Source organism: Neofelis nebulosa, chromosome 4 (assembly GCF_028018385.1).
Source record: "Neofelis nebulosa isolate mNeoNeb1 chromosome 4, mNeoNeb1.pri, whole genome shotgun sequence".
NCBI lineage: Eukaryota > Metazoa > Chordata > Mammalia > Carnivora > Felidae > Neofelis > Neofelis nebulosa.
The window spans coordinates 118932250-118953071 of record NC_080785.1 but is presented as its reverse complement, the minus strand read 5'-3'; the positions used below and the strand labels follow the sequence as shown (position 1 = coordinate 118953071).

General features: G+C 44.3%; 1 protein-coding gene across 7 annotated transcripts in view; it reads right to left on the bottom strand.

Moving 5' to 3' along the window:
* Positions 1–20561, bottom strand: part of SRGAP3 (SLIT-ROBO Rho GTPase activating protein 3) — a 264778-nt gene extending 244217 nt beyond the window's left edge. For 4 of the 7 annotated variants that reach the window (XM_058726125.1, XM_058726126.1, XM_058726130.1 and 1 more), the window contains exon 1: positions 19744–20561. In XM_058726125.1, the coding sequence (XP_058582108.1) occupies positions 19744–19810 (67 nt within the window). In that variant the 5' untranslated portion in view covers positions 19811–20561. The remainder of the gene's footprint in view (positions 1–19743) is intronic. The other 3 variants (XM_058726127.1, XM_058726128.1, XM_058726129.1) reach the window with 1 other exon arrangement.
* Positions 20562–20822: the final 261 nt, after the last annotated feature.

Below are 20822 nucleotides of genomic sequence, written 5' to 3'. Positions count from 1 at the left end.
CTGGGCTGCTCCCTGAAAGAAAGAGGTCAGAGGTTCTAGCTCCAGCCCAGTTTCGGTTACTCTGGAACAAGAGAGCCAAGACTGAAGTATGGGTTTGGAAGGGAGGCCTGAATGCCTAACCCACTTAGGCTAAAGGGGTTCTCGAGGGGAGAATGGCTCACCAGACCTCAGCACTGGGGTGCTAAGCAGCAGCTTCATGATGGGTGTTCATTGCCCCGTCAGTGGCCTCTATATTTCCCTCTGGCCTCTTGGGGAGAAGCCAAGAGCTACCTGAACAAGGGACAGGATGGGGTCAGGGCCTAAGGTCTAGAATCCTAGCCAAATGCCAATTTTTTCTTACTCCTATTCACATTTCTATCTATTTATAGGAGAAACTCCTCTCGGGGCTCAAGAGGCAAAAAAGCTGAGCTTCTCTTGAAGAGTTAGTGGTCTCCTCTTAAAGAAACTATTAAACTTCACATTTCTGGAGTCTGTCCCTCATCCCGTTCTGTTAAGATCTCTCTGCTTCCTGGTTCTATTTACCATAGGATGTGCTGTTTCTCCTAATGGTAACCCACTGTTTATGGAACATCTACTATGGGTCTGTTCTGGCCTCAACGCCTTACAGAAATGCCCAAGGTAGGTATTATTTATTGCTCCTAGTCGGCAGAAGTACAGAGAGCTGAGCCTCAGAAAGGTTAGACAATTTGCCCACAACTAATAAACGACAGAACCTAAGCCCAATCTACTGGGCTCCAAAGCTTGTAGTGTGACTCTAAGGGCTGTGATTATTAATAACAATAGCTAACACTGACTGAGTCCTTACTATGTGCCAAGCACTGTGCAGAGGGCTTTACGTGTTTTATCTCATTTAATCTTATAGATTACTTTTTATTTATTTATTTTTTTTTTTTTTAAACGTTTTTTATTTATTTTTGGGACAGAGAGAGACAGAGCATGAACGGGGGAGGGGCAGAGAGAGAGGGAGACACAGAATCGGAAACAGGCTCCAGGCTCCGAGCCATCAGCCCAGAGCCTGACGCGGGGCTCGAACTCACGGACCGCGAGATCGTGACCTGGCTGAAGTCGGACGCTTAACCGACTGCGCCACCCAGGCGCCCCTTATAGATTACTTTTTAAAGCGGGATTATTATCTCCACTTTACAGATGAGGAAATTGAGTCTTCAAGAGATGAAAAGACTTGTCCAAAGTCACACAGTTAGAAAGCAGCAGAGCTGGGCTGCAAACCTTGGGCAGTTCAATACCAGTAACCATGCTCCCAATTATTAAACCTGCTGTCCTTGGTGTCCTGCCAATTTCAAACAACATGGGCATGCTCACATCATCATCCAAATACTCAATTAAAACACTGCACAGGGCAGAGACTTTACCTGGGCTGACAATGGTCCATGCAATAACTGGTAATTGTTTGGACAATCATCAACCCATCTAATGGTGCCCTCAGGTTGAACTGGTATAGGAGAGGGGAGAAGAAATTGCAGATTTATGGCAGTACAGGAAAAGTATCCAGAGGACCAAACCTGAGATTGGTCCCCTCTTTCCTAACTTCAGGTCTACCCCAGGTCTCTTTTTTCTAGACTTGGCTCTAGTCCTCCCCCTGCCCATTCACATGATAATTACCCGGGTCTTAGAGGTACGGGAGCCCCCAAGTTGAGCCTCAGATAATCCTTCCACTTTTGTCAAGCAACTGGAAGTTTTCCCACTTCCAGGGGCAATAAGGGACTTTGCGGTTTACTGGCCAAGGTTTGGGGTAGAGGCCAAAGAGGGCCTTTGTCTGAGTCGCCCAGAGGAAGCTTATTCCCGGGCTCTGACAATAAAGGAAACTGGTGATCCAGGGAGCATTCCTGTTTCTTGGGAGACTTTTCTTCAGGAGTATCAGGATTTGCCTTTTCACAATCTCTTTTCATTCATCTTGCCCTCCTTGGAACCAGCCATCCTGCATTTGACAGTAATGAGGATGGAGGGATGTGGCTCTGTCTCTTTAGAAAACTGGGCAATTAAATTTTCCTTAATGAAGTTCTTTTCTTTCTCCAGCAGTATCATTTCTGTTGTGGACTTGAATGAATTTTCTATAAATTCTTTTAAACACAAGTGAAAGTATCTTAATATTCATAAGCCTAAACCTAACTGTTGCATGTATTTTTCTATCTTTGATAGCTATTCCAGAACTTGCTTTGAATGCCTCCTGTGTGGCAGGCACTAAGCACAAGAATTCGGGAATGAATAAAACAAGGCCCCTGCACTCAATGATCTCACAGGGAGACAGACACATAAACAACTCCACGGTAATAGCAGCATGTCCAGGGGAGGAGCTAGGCAAAAATAGAAATAATTAACATTGCTGCAGCACTCCAGAGTTTACTTTCTCACACACCACCTCATTTGATCCTCGCAGCAACTAGCCTTTAAGGTAGATAACGCCCTCATTTCACAGATGAGGAAGCAAGGATGCAGAATAGAGACGTGCCTTGCTCAAAAAACAGATCAGAAAAGGGAAATCAGGCCTCACAACTCTAAACCCCAGATTCTGGACAAGTACCATGATGGCTCCTGATATAAACCCACTAAATTAAATGGTTGGGCTTAACTACTCCACCCCTATTCCCATCACTTAGAATTTTGACAGAGCAGGAACAAACACCTTCCACTTCCCCTGGGGAATAACCCAGTAAAGTAGTATATTTCATTCCAGCCATCATTCTTACAATATATAAGAAACACACGAAGTTGAGCATTACTTAAATATCTGTTGCAGGTGTCTGTCTTCTTTTCTTTCCCTCTTTCTTTTTATAGTTCAGCTGATGTCTGAGCATCAGCATCATAAAATTCCTTACTTATTGTCAACTTTGTGGGTTTTTTTAATTAGAAAAGTAATCATGCTCATTATTTTAGAAATCAATCAAAATGGAAGAATATAAGGAAAAAAGGTCTCCTTCCCACCATTCCCTGTCACTATCACCCTGCCCCCACCTCTGACCTACATTCCATTCCTAGTCCCCAAGAGTAAACAGCATCACAAATCAGTAAAAACTATCAGACTCTTTTTATACACACCTAATACTTAGGGCACACCTAAGACACATATTTTTTTATTAAAAAAACAGGGTTACATTACACAGACACACACACACACAGTGGGGGTCCATGGTTTTCTTTCTCATTCACACAGTCTACATAATTACTAAATGTTCTTTTGCCTTCAAAAAAAGATACAAAGACAGTCAAATGGATGAGTTTATTACAGTTCAGATGCAAAAATTCAAGTTCATAAAACCCGGGCACGTAAAAAATGTAGGTTCCCAGGCCCCACCCCAGTCCCCAGAGATTCTAATTCAATAGGTCTGAGATAAGACCCCAGAATCTGAATTTGTTATAAATTCCTCCCTCGTGATCCTGATGCAGGTGGCCCAGGAGTCACATTGGTAAAAACTGTGTAGTAGTCAAAGAAAGCCCTGCCTGAGACTTACTTCCAGCTGCCCATGATGGCAACTCCACCTGCACTCATGGTTTCTTAGTGCTGCCCCACCTTCCTCTCCTTTCCAACCAGCAGCACTTACTAAGTGCTTCATCTGTAGGCATGGGTTCCCTGTCCAGGACTCTGAATGCTGGTGACCCTCTTACTGATTTAGCTAACATTTTCATTTATCAGTAAATGCTCCTGTGTACCAAGCAGTGTGCTGATATGTGTTACTTCAACTAATTCTCTCTCTCTCTCTCTCTCTCTCTCTCTCTCTCTCTCTCTGTCACACACACACACACACACACACACACACACACACACACACGTGAGATATTATCATCCATTTTCCAAGTCAAAACTGGTGATATATCTTCCCCATTCTTCTCCTCTTTTTTTGGATAAGAAAAGACTTATCCTAGGTCATTCAGCTGATAAGCTATAAGGCAAAATTCAGACCCACGTCTGCGTGGTTCCACCCAAAGCATGATCCCCATCTTTTTCCACAGTCCACATACTTGTCTCACCTTCCCTCTGTGGCTTTAGCATAACTTGCTCAACCAGAATGGATTTCGGCCCTCTTCAGTCGAGCCCTGGCTTTAATTTCTCCTTAATAGCATTTATCCCACAATTGTATTTACCATCTTGAGTATAACTACTACTGCCTTCCTTTTCTGGAACCATTTTTGTCTTTTATACCAGGAATTGTATGTTTCTCTTACAAGTACCACTTCCTGACTCCTTCAATATTTTGATGGTTTCTGACTCTTCTCTAAAGGGAAAGATGGTGCTGTCTAGATCCCAAATACCTCAAGGAACAACGGTGATGACATAAGCTTGGCCAATACAGTACAGCTCTGTAGATCAATATCAGAAATCACCTACAGTATTTTCAACTATGTATACCCACTTGCTTCAGGTCCCCCCAGGAGCTCTGTACCACCCTGTCATAACACTCAACATTTTTGCCATTACAGGTTAAAATCTGTCTTCCCCGCAGAATTATAAAGTCTATGAGGACAAGGAACACAGTAGGAACTCAATTAATGTCTGTTAAGCTAAATCAAAGTGAATTGGCCCACCACATTCTCAACATTTCTTTCCCCCATTCCCAACAGTGCAACAATTCTGTGTTTCTGGCGAAAAGCAGTAGAGCCTCTGCCATTTTTGGCACAGGGTCTTCATGGCAAATTTATGCCAAGTATGAGATCCAGCAAGTCAGAGATATTCAGGGTAGGGCCTAAGCAGGAGGGTCATGCCCAGACTAAAGCCCTGAATTAGCTGAGGGTCAAGAGACAAACAAACTCCAAAGACCATAACCTAGCAAAAGGTCAGGAGCCAGGGTAGAAGGTCAAGGCATTCCCAGTTACCAGGTGTCAGAAGCCAGGGAGAAACTGCTCTGCCTCGGTTTCCTCAAGAGGATATATCTTTGGGAGATCCAAAGCATACTGTCTGGGAGGCCACCGATAAAAATAAAGACACCGTAAAGTAAAAAGTAATGCAATGGCCAACTCCACTTACAAATGCCCTATCCAGACGACAGCTGGAGAGCAGCCATGTTGCTCAGCCAGTTTGCATTCTTTCGTACAAATAAAATCAGAGAAGTGACACCTACTCTTTTGTGTCCCTGAAGGTGGCTCAGGTGTTTCATTGCTAAGGGTCCTCTCATGTCACCTCCCTCTGTGTCTCTCTCATTCCTTTTAAGGCACTCTAAGCTCTAGAAAGTGCCCCTACAGAGCTGTCACCTCCTAGGGTGCTCCCATCTCTGAGTGAGAGCTATACCCGCCTACAGGAATTCAGGCCTTTCTGTCTGACAAAGAGTCAGAAAACTTACTAATCTAAAATACACTGTATTCTGAAATAGCCTCACTGACCATCAGAAATAAGGGGAAAGCAGGTTATCACTGTTGGAAGCAGACCGGCAATCAGGAATTCCTGCAAGTACTACCGATGACCAGGGACACTGGCAGGGAGCAATGAGGAAAGGGGGACCAAAGGAAATGTACCAGCAGGGAAGGGTCACCTGCTGTTGAGGCTAAATTCTTTGCCCTAGACAACACTCTCCTTTTAATATTTCCTGCCAAAGGCAGGAACTGCTGCCCGGGTACCGACAGGGAAGTGAGACTCTAGGGGACCAGGAAGGGGGAAAATTTTAGCTACAAGTGGCTAGGACAGATGTGGGGAGGGAGGAGTGGTTCTTGATGAGTCAACTCAGTTCCCCCCAATTTTATACAAATCCAGTGGGACAGAAACAGCAACACAAGCCAATCCCCACAACAAAATGGTTCCTAACAAACCAATCCCTTGCTCTAAAGGACCATCACAACATGTGGAAGGTTATGCTTATTGATTGATGTTTGTACTTGACAAAGTCTATTTATTTTTAGGCCATATGCTATTTTAAGCTCTAAGCCTGGGATGATTTGCCTATCAGCTTTTTTATAACTTTTTTATAACTTTTCATTAAAGATCTGTGATCCCATATTTTTGAATAGAGATATGAAGTCTGGAAGATAATAATACACTGAATGTTTATAGTGCTGGCTCAGGAAGTGGCTTCTAAATTCTTTTTTTCTTCTTTTTTATATTTTTATATATTTAAGAAACTTTTAAAATAACATGTATTATATCCATAATGAGAAAAAAATGTAATAAAAAAAGTAAGACTCTCACCCAGGGCACCTGGGTGGCTCAGTTGGTTAGGCATCCAACTCTTGGTTTCAGCTCAAGTCAGGATCTCACAGTTTCAGGAGGTCGAGCCTCGTATCAGGCTCGGGATCCTCTCTCTCCCCCACTCCCTGCTGCTCCTCCACTTGTGCTATCTCTATCTCTCTCAAAATAAATAAACAAACAAAAAAACAAACTTAAAACAAAAAAAAAGAAGAAGACTCTATTCCACCATCTCCAAGGTCAAAGACTCATGGTTATCCAGTGGTTAGAAAGGAACTTGAAGCTCTTGTCCTTACCACCCATAGTCCATTCCGTCTACTCTGGATTTCAGCCATGTCAACCTTCTCACCATTTCCCAAGTACCCAGGCCTTTTCATAACCCCCATGCCTTTGCACATGCTGTTCTCTCTTTAAACATGCCTTTTACCACCAGCTGTGCTTCTATCCATCCTTCAAAACCCTACCGTGAAGTCCTTTCTTCTGTAAGAACTTCTCCAGCTCTCCGGGGCAAAGCTGTCAACTTTCACTCTCAGTTTTCAAAGCGTGTATGGTTCCAGCACTGTCCTGATACTTCTTATACTTACTATAATCAATTAATCTATTCTTGTAACTACCTTTCCCAGAAAACACCAAGACAGGGATGGGGACTACATTTTACCCATTTTTGTATCCCCATTTCAGACACAAACCAGGATCTCAATTAACAGAAAAGACTGGATTCCCTGCAAGACCCCTGCAAGTGGCCACCTGGTCCCTCTACTTCATTCCCTTGAATGAGTTGGGCAGCTCTGCACAGATACAATTGTCTGTTCTTTGGATTCTTCATCTTCCTGAATTACCTTCCAGTAAGGGCTGGGGAAAAGCCTAGATCAGCTTCATTTTGTTCCTCTAAACTGCAATCCCCAGCACAATCCTAGGTACCCTGAAGTAGAACATTTATATGTGCTTGTGTGCAAAGTCCATCATTCATTCACTCAACCAATAGTATGATCACCTAGTATATACTAAGGGCCGTTCTGGGTGCTAACAAAACACAAATGGACAAGAGAAGAAGCAAAAGTCTTGTTCTTACACACCTTCAATTCTGGTAAAGAGAAGAAATAAACAAGGGAAATATCATATGGCCATAAGTACTCTGCTGAGAACTCAAGTCAGCTAATCCAAGTTACTTCACAGCTATTTAAGGTTGGGTGGTCAGGAAGTGACACGAGAGCTGAAAGCTGAATCCTAAGAAGGAGCCAGCCATGTGACAATCTAGGGAAAGAGGGTTCTAGAAAGAGGGAAAAGCTATGTGCAAAGGCCCAAAGTGGGTTACAAGCTTGGACTGTGGAGAGGCAGGGGGGCCAAGGTGGGCAGAACATGGCTTTGTAGGCCTAGCCAGTGATTTGGATTCGACTCTTATGCAAATGAGATGCTACTGGAGGGTTTGCAATCTGGAGAGTAACCTGGTTAGATTTAAATTGTGTAGGGATTACTGCTAGCTGCTGTACAGAGAACAGGTTACTGGGATAAGAGAAGCAGGGAGACCAGTTAGGTCAGTAGCTTTCAACTGAGGCTTCTTTTGTATGTGCCACCCCCTCCGCCCCCTCCCCCGACCCCTTACCCCACCCCCCTACCCCAGGAACCTTCACAACATCTGGAGGCATTTTTTGGTGTCACAGCTTGGGGGAGGGAAGGAGGTGCTACAGACTTCTAACAACTAACAGGCCTCAAACAACACATGTTGTGCAGGACAGGTCCCATAACAAAAACTAATCCAATTCCAAATGTCAGTAGTGCAGAGGTGGAGAAACTTTGAGTTAGAAGGATGTTGCCATGGTCCCAGCAAGAGGTGATGGTAGTCTGGGCCAGGATGGTGCAGGTGGAAAAGAAAGAAAATTCACTACAATATCTTGAAATACTGAAGGGTTTTCTTCCATATTTCCTTAAGAGCTTCTGGACCAGATTCAGGCAAGGAGGGCTCTCTGTGTTCATTGCCTCAGGGATAATGCAGAGAAGGAGTCAATTCTTGGCTTTTGACTTTCAAAATAGCTTTGAGGGAATGTGTGATGACAAAGAGCCAGGATACCACCCCCAATAACCTCCTTTCCCCTTCCCAACTCTACACGTGGATAAAGATTTCCAGGAGTCAGTAAAGCAAAGTGTATGTAGATTTTTATGGATCTATAAGAAAATAGCCTGCACCCTGCCTCACCCCAAACAAGCCCAAGGAAAGAGGGTGATGAGGGAACCCCCCACACACATTCGCAGAATCTGGGAACAGACAGAAGCTGGGCCGTTTCCCCAGGCAGAGCTCTAGGGAGGCACTGGAGGGGAATCAAGTGTGGGGCCTGGCAAGACAGGCCTGAGACAAATGTCCAGAGACGCTCACAGCCCAGCATGGTATGTGAGAACCAGGATGGATCCCAGTGCTTGCAAACAGCACAGAAGGTCTAAAGAGAGATACACAAGAAAGAGTCTCGAGATTGGGAACAAAGAAGGATCGATCACTGGCATAGACAGACCACTGACGACCCAAAGGGAAGGAGGCTATCTCAGTTGCCAAAATAGATTGATGATAACCACAACAGATGTCACTTGGCACTGCCTTAGTCCCCTGGACCTTGGGGCACAACCCTGAAGAAAACAGGAGGAACCCCAAATTGACTTAGATTTATGTCTGCCACCCTCAGCAAAAGAGAGATGAGAAATGGAAATCAAGTTACAGAGAAATAAAGAAAAACCTAGTTCTCATACACCTGAATTTGTGGCTGAGATCTGTTCGCTCTGAGGCGCATGGGCTACGGGCTTTCGTGCATTCCTCTGCATCATCATCGCCTGGCATTGACCGTACAATCCCACAGGCAGTGCTGAGGTCCATTCAAGGCACCTTGAACACAGCCTGCAGCCGAGTGCATCCCCTTACTGTCACACACAGACACAGGCACACGCCATGCATATTGATCAGGGGCAAGCTGTCGCCAAATTACCATTTAAATCAATGGTTGAGCGCTCTGTAATTGGAGATGTCAAAACCCACATTTTCTAAGTGACCTCAAAACACCACATCAATATCACTTAGCTGAGCTGAATACGCATTTGTTTTACCTCTTCCCCTCAGAGAAAAGTATAAAAATTAGCGAACTGGGCAAAAGGCAAAAAGAGAAAGAATGTGGATAATCCACAAATTGTGAATTTCAAAATGTAATCTCAGGAATATAGTCTTGTGCGATTTTCCATGAGAAACATCTACAAGATGGAATAAGTTTAAGAAAAGTTCATGGCCCCTTCTTGGTGATTCACACTTAACATGTTCAAGGTTCCCAGAAGTCCTGTGGGAGGGACGCTGGGTGGCTGGTTCTGTTAAGCGTCTAACTCTTGACTCCAGCTGAGGTCATGATCTCACAGTTCCAGGTTCGTGAGTTGGAGCCCCTGTTGGACGCTGCATGGAGCCTGCTTGAAATTCTCTCTCTTCCACCTCCCCCCCACCAAAAAAAGAAGTCCTGTGGGAAACAAGCCTATTCAACTCAGTTTATGTTAGAACTCCCAAGACCCATTTGACCACATAACTGTTTTTCCCACCTAACGCCTCTTGACATCCAATTTCGTAGAATACATCTCAGGGAACACTACTCCAAACATAAATTGGCCTAATGATTATATGAATTAAGAGAAAAGAGCCAAAATCCCACTCCTGGCCAGCCAAGATATTTTATAAACACCAACAAGCCATCAGGAATGAATCATTTGCAAGTGAAATCAAGCCCAGAACACCACTTGCTGGGTCCTGTGTTAGGCCAGAGGTTCCAAAACTCAGCACCTTGAAGAAGTCGACCTCTGTCCCTTCCTGGCAGTGACAAGGACAGGACCCATCTTCTAAATGAGCCTAACCTCATCTCCTCCTGACCCTCTTATCCTTACTCTTATATCTTTGCCTCATCCCATTCTCCAAGGTACCACTCAGCTCTACCTCCCAGGCAACCACCACCGGTTGGCCTTACACCACCCACCGGAGCAATCCAACTTCATATGTTTCTTGATCACCATCTAGATGCCAGGCATGAGCATACAGCAATGCACCGATCAGAGAGAGCTTTCCTCCTCACGGAAATATGGTCTCAAAGTGTCTCTACACCAGAACCCTTCTCTGAACATTAGTTTCCACATCTGGAGGATGAGGGAAGAAAAGTGGGGGAGTTGGACTCCCCTCCCTAGTGGAGGGGACTAGAAGACCCCTCAAATTTCCAGTCCTATATTTTCCAGTTGATGGAGGCAGATATGGCAGCCTCAGTCAAGTCTACAGAAGTGTCTTCGGTGGGCACTTTGCCAAAGGTGACTCCATGGGATGGGTGTGAAGGATCTGACACAGTTGGTGGCATCCAGGAAGAACCAGGAAAAGTCGGATTAGAAGGGGAGTTGAAGTTTCAGGAACAGTAGGAAGTCAGAGATGAAGACCCATCTCAGAGTGGTCTCCCCAGGAAAGAGACCCCTGGGTTTCAGAGCCATATTGCTATGACACGGCTTTCACCTCACTGTACAACTGGAAGCCAGGAAGGCTCTGCATAAACCCTAACTCTACCATTGTTCCCTGTGCAATCTGATGCAACTTATTTCATTTATTTCTCCGAATGATAGAGGTTTTAGTCTATAAAATGGGAATAATAATGACTACCTCTGAGAAGTACTGAGATCACAAAATCAGATACTGTGTATATGACTGAGACCCGGAACTAAATAAAAATCAATTACCTCCCATGCCTAATAAAGTTATATAGCCTAAAGCATGGCTTGTAACAGTCACTGAATGAATGAGTGAGTAAATGAATGAATGAGTGATTGAGATTTCTAGAAAGGAAAGGTTGTCTTTAATAAACTCTGGTGGTAAAAACTCCAAAAATGGCCAATATAGACCTCTAGATCTACAGATTTCCCCAAACTGCAAAAAGCCTGGAATGCAGTATTCCCAACCACACCCTACTATGACTGTAGCAAACACCACCTCATTAAACATTTCTCTTGCTTTGAACACATAAGCCTTCACCAAATCTCCACTAATAAATATCTCCCCTGTCAGGGACAAACAAGGAACTTCAGTAAACTATGGAGAATGTTTCCTTTATCAATAAAACCCCTACTTTTAAAAAATGTTCATTATTTTTGAGAGAGAGAGAAACAGAGCATGAGTAGGGAAGGGGCAGAGAGAGAGGGAGACACAGAATCGGAAGCAGGCTCCAGGCTCCAAGCTGTCAGCACAGAACCGGATGCGGGGCTCGAATTCACGAGCTGTGAGATCATGACCTGAGCCAAAGTCCGATGCTTAACTGACTGAGCCACCCAGGTGCCCCAATCCTCTACTTTCAATGGAACAAAAAGTATAGGTGCTGTCATAGATTGTGTCTCCCCCTCCAAATTTGTATGTTGAAGCCCTAACCCACAATGTGACAATGTGATGGTATCTGGAGGTAGATGAGGCCTTTGGGCGATAATTAGGTTTAGTTGAAGGTCATGAGGGAGAGGCCCTCATGATGGGATCAGAGCCCTTAAAGAAGAGGAAGACAGACAGCCCTCTCTCTCCCTCTCTCTCTCTCCACGCTGAGCAAAGGCCATGTGAGCATACGGCGAGAGGACAGCCATCTACAACACTAGGAACTGAATCTGTTGGTACCTTGATCTTGGACTTCCACTCCAGAACTGTAAAAATAAATGTCTGTGGTTTAAGCACCCAGTTCACAGTATTTTGTTATGGGAGCCCAAGCAGACTAAGACACATGTCAAGGAAAATAACTAAGTTAGCTAAAAGTTGTTCAGAGTAAAACTTCTCATTAGTAACGTACCGGCCACTCTCTCAGCCTATCTTGTGTCAACCACACTGGCGAAACAAAACGACCATGAGCACAGATCTGAGGGAATCACTAATTTTGCCTAGGAGAGTTGGAAGAAGGTGTCATTTTGGCAGCCACTGAACGACGGTCAGGAGTTGCCCAGACAAAGAAAGGGTGGAGGAAGGGGGACATTTTAAACAGAACAAAGGCACAAATGGCAATAGATGTGAAGGTTCCAGGAAGGGATTCTGAGGATTCAGAGACAAGGGATTGGCCTCATGTGGTTTTAAGAGCACAGGCCTAATATAGAGAAAACAACTAAAGATAAAACAGGAAAACTGGCTGAGGCTCCATCACCAAGACCTTTTATGGACTTCAACTTACAGGCCAGAAGTTGCAAAGCGGTGGGTTGTGAGCTGAAACTGTCCTACTGATGAGTTTGTTCAGGCAGCATAGTGTTTCTTAAAAATTTGAGTTACATTTGGGGCTCCTGGGTGGCTCAGTCAGTTAAGCGCCAACTCTTGATTTTGGCTCAGGTCATGATCTTGCAGTTTGTGAGTTCGGGCACCCCGTGAGGCTCTGCACTGGCGATGCAGAACCTGCTTGGGATTCTTTCTCTCCCACTCTCTCTGCCCCTACACCGCTCACACTCTCTCTTAAAAACAAACATTAAAAAATATTTTTTAAAAATTTGAGTTGCATGTAAAACTCAGGAGATTTTCAGGGCACCTGAGTGGCTCAGTCAGTTAAGCATCCGACTTCAGCACAGATCATAATCTCACAGTTCATGAGTTCAAGCCCCATGTCAGGCTCTATGCTGACAGCTCAGAGCTTGGAGCCTGCTTTGGATTCTGTGTCTCCCTCTCTCTCTGCCCCTCCTCCACTGGCACTCTGTCTCTCTGTCTGTCTCTCTCAAAAATAAATAAACATTAAAGAAAAATATTTTTTAAATCAGGAGATTTTCATCATGGCCTAGGATCTGGCAAACGAGTCCCAGATATGACATGAAAAGCATGAGAATAAATAATCTGAATTTCATAAACATAAATATTTTGTGCTTCAAAGGGCACCATCGAAAAAGGGAAAGCATAACTCACAGAATGGAGGAAAATATTTCCAAATCTTATATCTGATAATGGACTTGTATCCAGAATAAAGAACTCTTATAGCTCAAAAAAGGAACCCTCATACACTGTTGGTGGGAATGTAAATTGGTGTAGCCACTGTGGAATACAGTATGTTGGTTCCTCAAAAAATTAAAATAGAAATACCATATGATCCAGCAATTCCACTGCTGGGTATTTACCCAAAGAAAATAAAAACACAAATTTGAAAAGATATATGCACCCTTAGGTGTATTGCAGCATTATTTACAACAGCCAATATGAAAGCAACCTAAGTGTCCATGGATAAATAGATGAATGGATAAAGAAGATGTGATGTGTTTATGTATGTATGTGTGCGTGTGTGTGGATCTAGAGAGAGAGAGAGAGAGAGAGAGAGAGAGAGAGAGAGAGAGAAATATTACTTGGCCATAAAAAAGAATGAGATCTTGCCATTTGTGACCACATGGATGAACCTAGAGGGTATTATGCTAAGTACAGTAAGTCAGACAGAGAAGGACAAATACCACCTGATCTAACTTGTATGTGGAATCTAAAAAACAGAACAAATGAACAAATAAAAACCAGAACAGACCCATAAATACACAAAACAAATGATGGCTGTCAGAGGGAGAGGGGTAGTGGGATGAGTAAAATTGGTGAAGGAAGTGGGAGATATAGGCCTCCAGTTATGGGATGAGTAAGTCACGGGGATGAAAGGCACAGCATAGGGAATACAGTCAATGATATTATAATAGCATTGTATGGTGACAGATGGTAGCTACACTTGTGAGTACAAAGTAACATATAGAGTTGTATCAGTTCTATATACCTGAAACTAATGTAACATTGTGTGTCAAATATCTTTCAATTTAAAAAAGAATTTACAGCTCAAAAATTAAAAAGACATCCCAATTTTTTAATGTTTTTAACATTTTTAAAAACTTAAAAATAAAAATGAGGAGATTTTGTTTTAAAATCCAGATGCCCGGGGCGCCTGGGTGGGTCAGTTGGTTGAGCGTCTGACTTCAGATCAGGTCATGATCTCACAGTTCGTGAGTTTGAGCCCCGCGTCGGGCTCTGTGTGGACAGCTCGGAGCCTGGAGCCTGCTTCGGATTCTGTGTATCCCTTCTCTCTCTGCCCCTCCCCAGCTTGCACTCTGTCTCTCCCTCTCTCAAAATTAAATAAACATTAAAAAAATTTAAAAAAAATAAAAAATAAAATAAAATAAAATAAAATAAAATCCAGATGCCCTTGAAACACTAAAAGAACTGACCAGTCTGGGCTCACATCCTGCCTGGCACTGAGACTGGAGCTGAGCAGAGGCTTACGCCTCTAGGTGAGCCTTAATCAGCCACAGTCCCCACTACTCCTCAATATCTCTCCCAGCCAGCACACTTTCCTCACTGAAGCCTATTGAGAGTAGTGAGGGTTCCTAAAGTTCTCGTCCATTCACTCAATGCCATACTCTCTTTAAGACTAAACTCATTCTCGGGGCATCTGGGTGGCTCAGTGGGTTAAGTGACCGACTTGGGCTCAGGTCATGATCTCCCGGTCTGTGAGTTTGAGCCCATGTCAGGCTCTGTGCTGACAGCTATGCAGAGCCTGCAGCCTGCAGCCTACTTCAGATCTGTGTGTGTGTCTCTCTCTGCCCCTCCCCTGCTCATGCTCTGGCTCTGTCTCTCAAAAATAAGTAAATGTTAAAAAAAATTTTTTTAAAAAGACTAAACTCATTCTCGGGGCAGCTGGGTGGCTCAGTCAGTTAATCATCTGACTTCGGCTCAGGTCATGAGTTCAAGCCCCCATTGGGCTCTGTGTTGACAGCTCAGAGCCTGGAGCAAGCTTGAGATTCTGTGTTTCTGTCCCTCTCTGCCCCTCCCCCCGCTCATGCTTGCTCTCTCTCGCTCTCTCTCTTTCTCAAAAGTAAATAAACACTAAAAAAAAATAAAAAATAAAGACTAAACTCATTCTGGTGCTCAATTGGGAGTTTTTGTGTTCTGAGTTTCTGTTTTTGTTTTTTCCATTTCCTTCACCGATTTTATCACCATATTTCAAGAAAACTCTTAGAAAGCCAAGAATGTATCATATACTCTGCATCTCTCACAACACCCAGCACAAGACTAAGAAGAAAGTAGATAATCAATGTTTACTGAATGAATGCATAAATGAATGAGTAAATAAACACTTCTCTGTGATCTTCTTCAAAATCTGCCCTTCTTCCCCCAAATTCTAGACTTTTGCTATTAAGAAGATGGCCTAAATGACTATGGATGTATAATTAAAAACCAAAACAAAACACTAAAGTCAATCACTGTTTCTATTTCAATTTTCTATTAGGTTGAAATGGAAATGGGAACTCTAGATAAATGCAGAATAGATCATTATGTCTGACAGCAAGATGAATGAGAGCCCAGGGCACTGAGAACTCTGGCAAATAAGATTACCAAACACTATTGGTGATCTTTGAGGGAACTGTGAAAAACAGGATAAGTGCCAAAATGCTGGAGATGGGCAAATGTTGTTCTGATTTTCAAAAGGGGAAGAAGTTAGAGCTTGCCATTTCCAGACTAGAGAATGTGATGTCACTCTCAAGCAAAGTGCTTGAACAGATTCATAAAGGGACACTTGCAAGCACCTCAGACAGGAAATAGAGTCCATCTGGGGCCAGCACAGGGTCACCAAGAACAGCTCATATTAAATTCATTTCATTTTCTTCTCTCTGACAAAGATCCTAATAACATAGTGGATTGGAGAAATATAGCATATAAAATAAATATGGTACAGTGAAGGAGTGGGCAGTGAAAAGGACTAATTCAATCCTTGGGCTATATTAATAGAAGCAATACATGCAGCATAAAGGAGGTGATAGTTGTTTTTCTTTCTCTGATCACGTCAAAAGCCTCTCATATAGAACTTAGAAACACTCATTTTTTTTTTTTTTTTTTTACTGTTTATTTTTGAGAGAAAGAGACAGAGAGACAGAGAGAGGACAAGTGGGGGAGGGGCAGAGATAGAGACACACACAGGATCTGAAACAGGCTCCAGGCTCTGGGCTGTCAGCATAGAGTCTGACATGGGGTTCGAACTCAGTAACAGCAAGATCATGACCAAGGCTGAAGTGGGACACAACAGACTGAGCCACCCAGGCGCCCCTAGAACTTAGAAACACTCTTAAAGGGAGTACCTGGGTGGCTCAGTCAGTTAAGCGTCTGACTTCAGCTCAGGTCATGATCTCACAGTTCCTGAGTTCAAGCCCCAAGTCGGGCTCTGTGCTGACAGCTCAGAGTCTGGAGCCTGCTTCAGATCTGTGTCTCTCCCTCTCTCTCTCTCTCTCTGCCCCTCCCTGTTCATGCTCTGTCTCTCTCTCTCAAAAATAAATAATAAGACATTTTAAAAAAATGTTTTAAATAAATAAATAAAGTAAAATAAAAGCATAAAGCTCTCATCTAGACAGTGCTCTCAAGGGCACCATAACCACCATCACCCTTTCATCTACTGCCCTCACGGAGGTGGTAGACTGACTATCACAAATCATCTTACTTGGCCAGCTTCACTCATTTATTGTATCTGTCAAGCACCCAAAGGCACTTGGGAGTTTGTAACCAGGATACAGTAAATCCAAAGGAAAGTGAAGATGATTAAGCAGCAGATAAGCATCTTATGTGAGTAAATGAGGATAATCATAGTGGGGCGATGATCAGAGTCTCTAACATCCAATGGGCAGTGATGGGGAAGAAGCATCTGTCTTGTTCTATGAACCCCCAAGGAGAAGATACTATAGAACCAATAGATGAATATAAAAACCACTTACAGCAGCCAGGGCTATCAAAGGTAGAATATGTGGACTTGGGAGGTGATGAGTTCCCCATCACTGGACATGTACAAGCACATGGTATACTACTGCATTGAAAATATATAATCAAAGGGATTCAGGTAACTGATGAGGCAAGAGAAGGCATGGATCTGATATTTCTTTTACAATAGGAAAAAAAAGAGTGTTAAAACATTCTCCTTAGGTCAATAAATTCTTCAAAAAGAGATAAAAGAGAGTAAGTCAACAAAGAACTCAGTATCATTTTTAAAAACCAAAAATGCCCCTCACTAAATTCACAGAGGACCAAATCTATCTAAGTAGGCGAACGGTTTGCACCAAACTGGTCAAATGATATCCAGGGAGAAAGGACACAGGCTTCAGGCGTTATTTTTGGTGATTGGTCAAACATTCTTCAGAGGCAAGCAACAAAGGCAAGGGATAAAAGTAAGAGGGTAAACAATGGAACGATCAAGAGACAGCCAGTCCCCACCACAAAACCGCCATCTGCCACTGACATCAATCCTTCAAGGGCCAGCCTCAGGCAAACAATGCAATGGGAAAGAAGACCAGCTACCTTCACATTTCTGGCCTTGTGACCTTGGGCACGTCACTCAACCTGACAAGGCCTCAGTTTCCTCATCTCTAAAGCTGAGCTCATTCATACAAACACTTTCCGTACACTGTGTAGGCCAAGAGTAGTGATGTTTGGGAGTGAGCCAGACAGAGAAACTGTAGAGCCCTGTGCGTACATCATCAGGAATTATGATGATGATTAACAAACAGAATTTTGAAAGGAAAAGATTCCAGACGGTTTCAGGCACAGCAACGTCCTGGCCTAAGTCATGTGGGTGTCAATTCTAAAGGAATAAAATTCAACTCCTTTAACCAGAATGTAGAGACCCTTAGGGTCTGGAAGAGACAAGATCATCTGGACAAATTTCCTGCCGGAAATGCATGACCTTGGACTTGCTAAGTAGTTGTTAAAATAAAGGTGAAAGGTAAAAAAGTAAAAGAATCAGCCGGAGCAATAAATGCTTCATTGATCCTCAAGCCAAGTTCATGGGCCCTGTGGCAGTGATCCAAAAACAAGACGATCGTATTTCCTACCAAGACAATGCTAACAAAAACCTCAAACTGTCCAAAACTCAGCATTCGCTTCTCTAGTATGGCATTTTTCATGAGAACCTCAGTTAAAAAGAACTATAATACTCAGCCAAATTCATCTTACAAAACATAAACTCCCTAAAAAGTGTGTATGCAAAGGCCGAAACTGGGCTTTTGTATTGATGCAGCCGGGTGAGTTCAAATCTCTGACCAGTAAAGGGCCTGTGACTAAATTTTCAGCAAGGCTGAAACATCCTAAGTCAGTTTGCCACACTGAGCTGAAACCTACAGAATGTTTTCAGCTCCCTTTGCCCTGGGGTCTACCCCCAGAGGTGATTAGCATGCCTGGTCTGACCAGGACTAGAAGACACAAGAGGGTTGGCAAGACTGGAAACAAAACAAAACAAAACAAAAAAACAAAAAAAACAAAGCCCTCCCCTGTTGGCCGCTCCCCTCCCAAAGGTTCCCAAGCATCGGGAGCGTGTGCAGCAGCTGTGGATGTCAGGCCCCTGCCGCTCCCGGGGAGACTTCCTGGGTCACTGAGTCTGGAGCTGCAGAAGCACCTAAAAGCAGGTGGGGCAGCCTCAGGTCACCTGAGCCCCAAATAATCAACTTGCTCAAACAGTCCACCCACGATCTCAAGAGCAGGCGTCAGTATCCATTGAAGATGTATTTTGTCTTTAGTCTTTCTGTGGGAGACCACAAACACACCCTGTGTCGCAGCAAGGAGATCCAGGACCAGAAAGAAAACAGACACTAAGAGACGCAGGCCCAGGCTTCCCTCAGGGTCTGTCCTCGGAGAAAGGGTGAGTATGGAGCTTTTAGATTTTCCTTGCCAAAACTGAGCCTAGAACTCATGAAGGTGGGAGAACCCCCTCTGGCGTGAACCAGGATTCTGCCTGCATTTGTCTATGCGACTGTGTCCGGTTCCCTATTTCGCCTTGCTAGTGCGGATTTAGGGAGCAGTTTCTGAGTGGAGCGTGCACCCCGTGGCCCCAAAGCTGGAACAGGCAGCCAGAGGTCATCCCACCCTGCTGCCAGGCTTCCTCTGGCGCTACGGAAGCCAGGCAGCTCCTACCAGCCGAAACGGCACACTAAGCTGTTGGCTTTGAATGAAGGCTGATGACCCTACACGCTAGCAGGCAGACGGGCGGTGATTGGGGCTGCACACTGCGAGAGAATACATTTTCTGCACCGAGCTCCCTCTTTATGCCTAAATGCCTGCATTAGTTTGGATCAATATGCCCCATAACAGTTAATCCATGGCAACCCAGGCCAGCCGAGAGACACTGACAAAGAAGTGCAACCCAGGGATGCTGCTTCTGTGTGCACATGCATGTGAATTCCAGCCCAGAGAAAGGGGCAAGGGAAAGCAACAAGAAACCAAAAAGAAGAAAGAAAAATAAAAGCAGATAGTAAAAAAATCATATTAAGGGGCTTTCAGCATGGGAGGGGGGAAGAGGCAGTGACTGTCAAAATGGCCTTAGAGTGACATGTCACGGCCAAGATGATGGAGTATCCACGACACTCCTAAAGCCGGGCGTAGGATCCTCCTCACACACCTGCAATGCAGTGATTGCTGCCCATTCTATAATCCACACTCCCAGAGCCAGGGCTCTCTGCAGTTGAAACCAGTCTGGACTTGTGCGGCTGCCACTGTTCCTACTCACAATAAGATTATTGATGCATAACAACATTTCGTGATGGCAGGGAGGAAAAAGGGTAAAAGAAAGCCAGGGCAAGAGAAAAAAGGAAAGGGGAGGGGAAGCATGACTCCCCAGCCCGCATCTCACCTTTTATTTGGGCTTCATATTCAGCAATGATCTCTTTGTCTTTCTTGAACTTAGTTTGAGATGACATCTTCCAACGTGGCCAAAGGCACTGACAGGCTGTTTGATTTATTTCTCTTTTTCTTCCCCAGTCCTCTCTCAAGCCCTGGTAATCACTCGGCTCTAGTCGATTTCACAGGGTTTAGGGACTAATCTCTTTTACTCGGCTGCAGAGCCAGCGGGGAGAAAAATGCCTCTCGTTCTGGGAGGAAAATTCTCTTTACTTGCCGAAAAAAATGTCTCTAGTAGCTTGGTCTGGTCAGCTCCTCTTGCAAAAGAAGAACTACCGCCCCTAGGAGCACAGTAACCTGCCCCAGATTTTCAAGATTTTTCTTCCACAAAAATAATAACTGAGAGCAATCACACACACATGCACACAAACACACTCACGCGTGCACTCTCGCACTCAACCGACACACACACAGTCGTGATGCACACGCACACATACACACACACACTCTCACTCACTCACTCACACCCGCTCACCCACCCACCCACACACACACACACATACACACACACATCCACAGAGGCGCGGCGCCTCCTTGCTTGTGCAGTCAGTCTCCGGCTGGCTTTCGAAGGCTCTGCTAAGGAGATGGTCAGGTTGCCAGAGGGCCGGTCATCTCGCATCCTCCCTCCCTTCGGCGCCTCTGGTCTGATGTACAGTGAGGATCAAAGCCAGAAGAGCGAGATGGAAGTTCTCCTGCTGCAAGGCTTAAGCTCCGGTGAACCACGGCTGGACTGCTCGCCCTGCAGGGCTGGCTGAGCGCTCCCCCACCCACCTCGTCACCAAGCTCCACCTCCCGGATTTTATAACAACTGACACATTGTAGCCTACAGGAGAGCAGAACTCATTGCAAGCAGAAAGGGGAAGAAATGCTCACAAAAGGGAAGGCAGCAGGAAAAAGAATCGGGTTGGAAAGGCCTGAGAGGCCCCTGCAAACTCCATTAGCAATCGTGTTAGGAATTTTTCTTCCAAAAACTTCAAAAGTCTCACCTTTTCTTTGCACCATGCAGTTTAATTTCTCAAAGCAATGGCTATG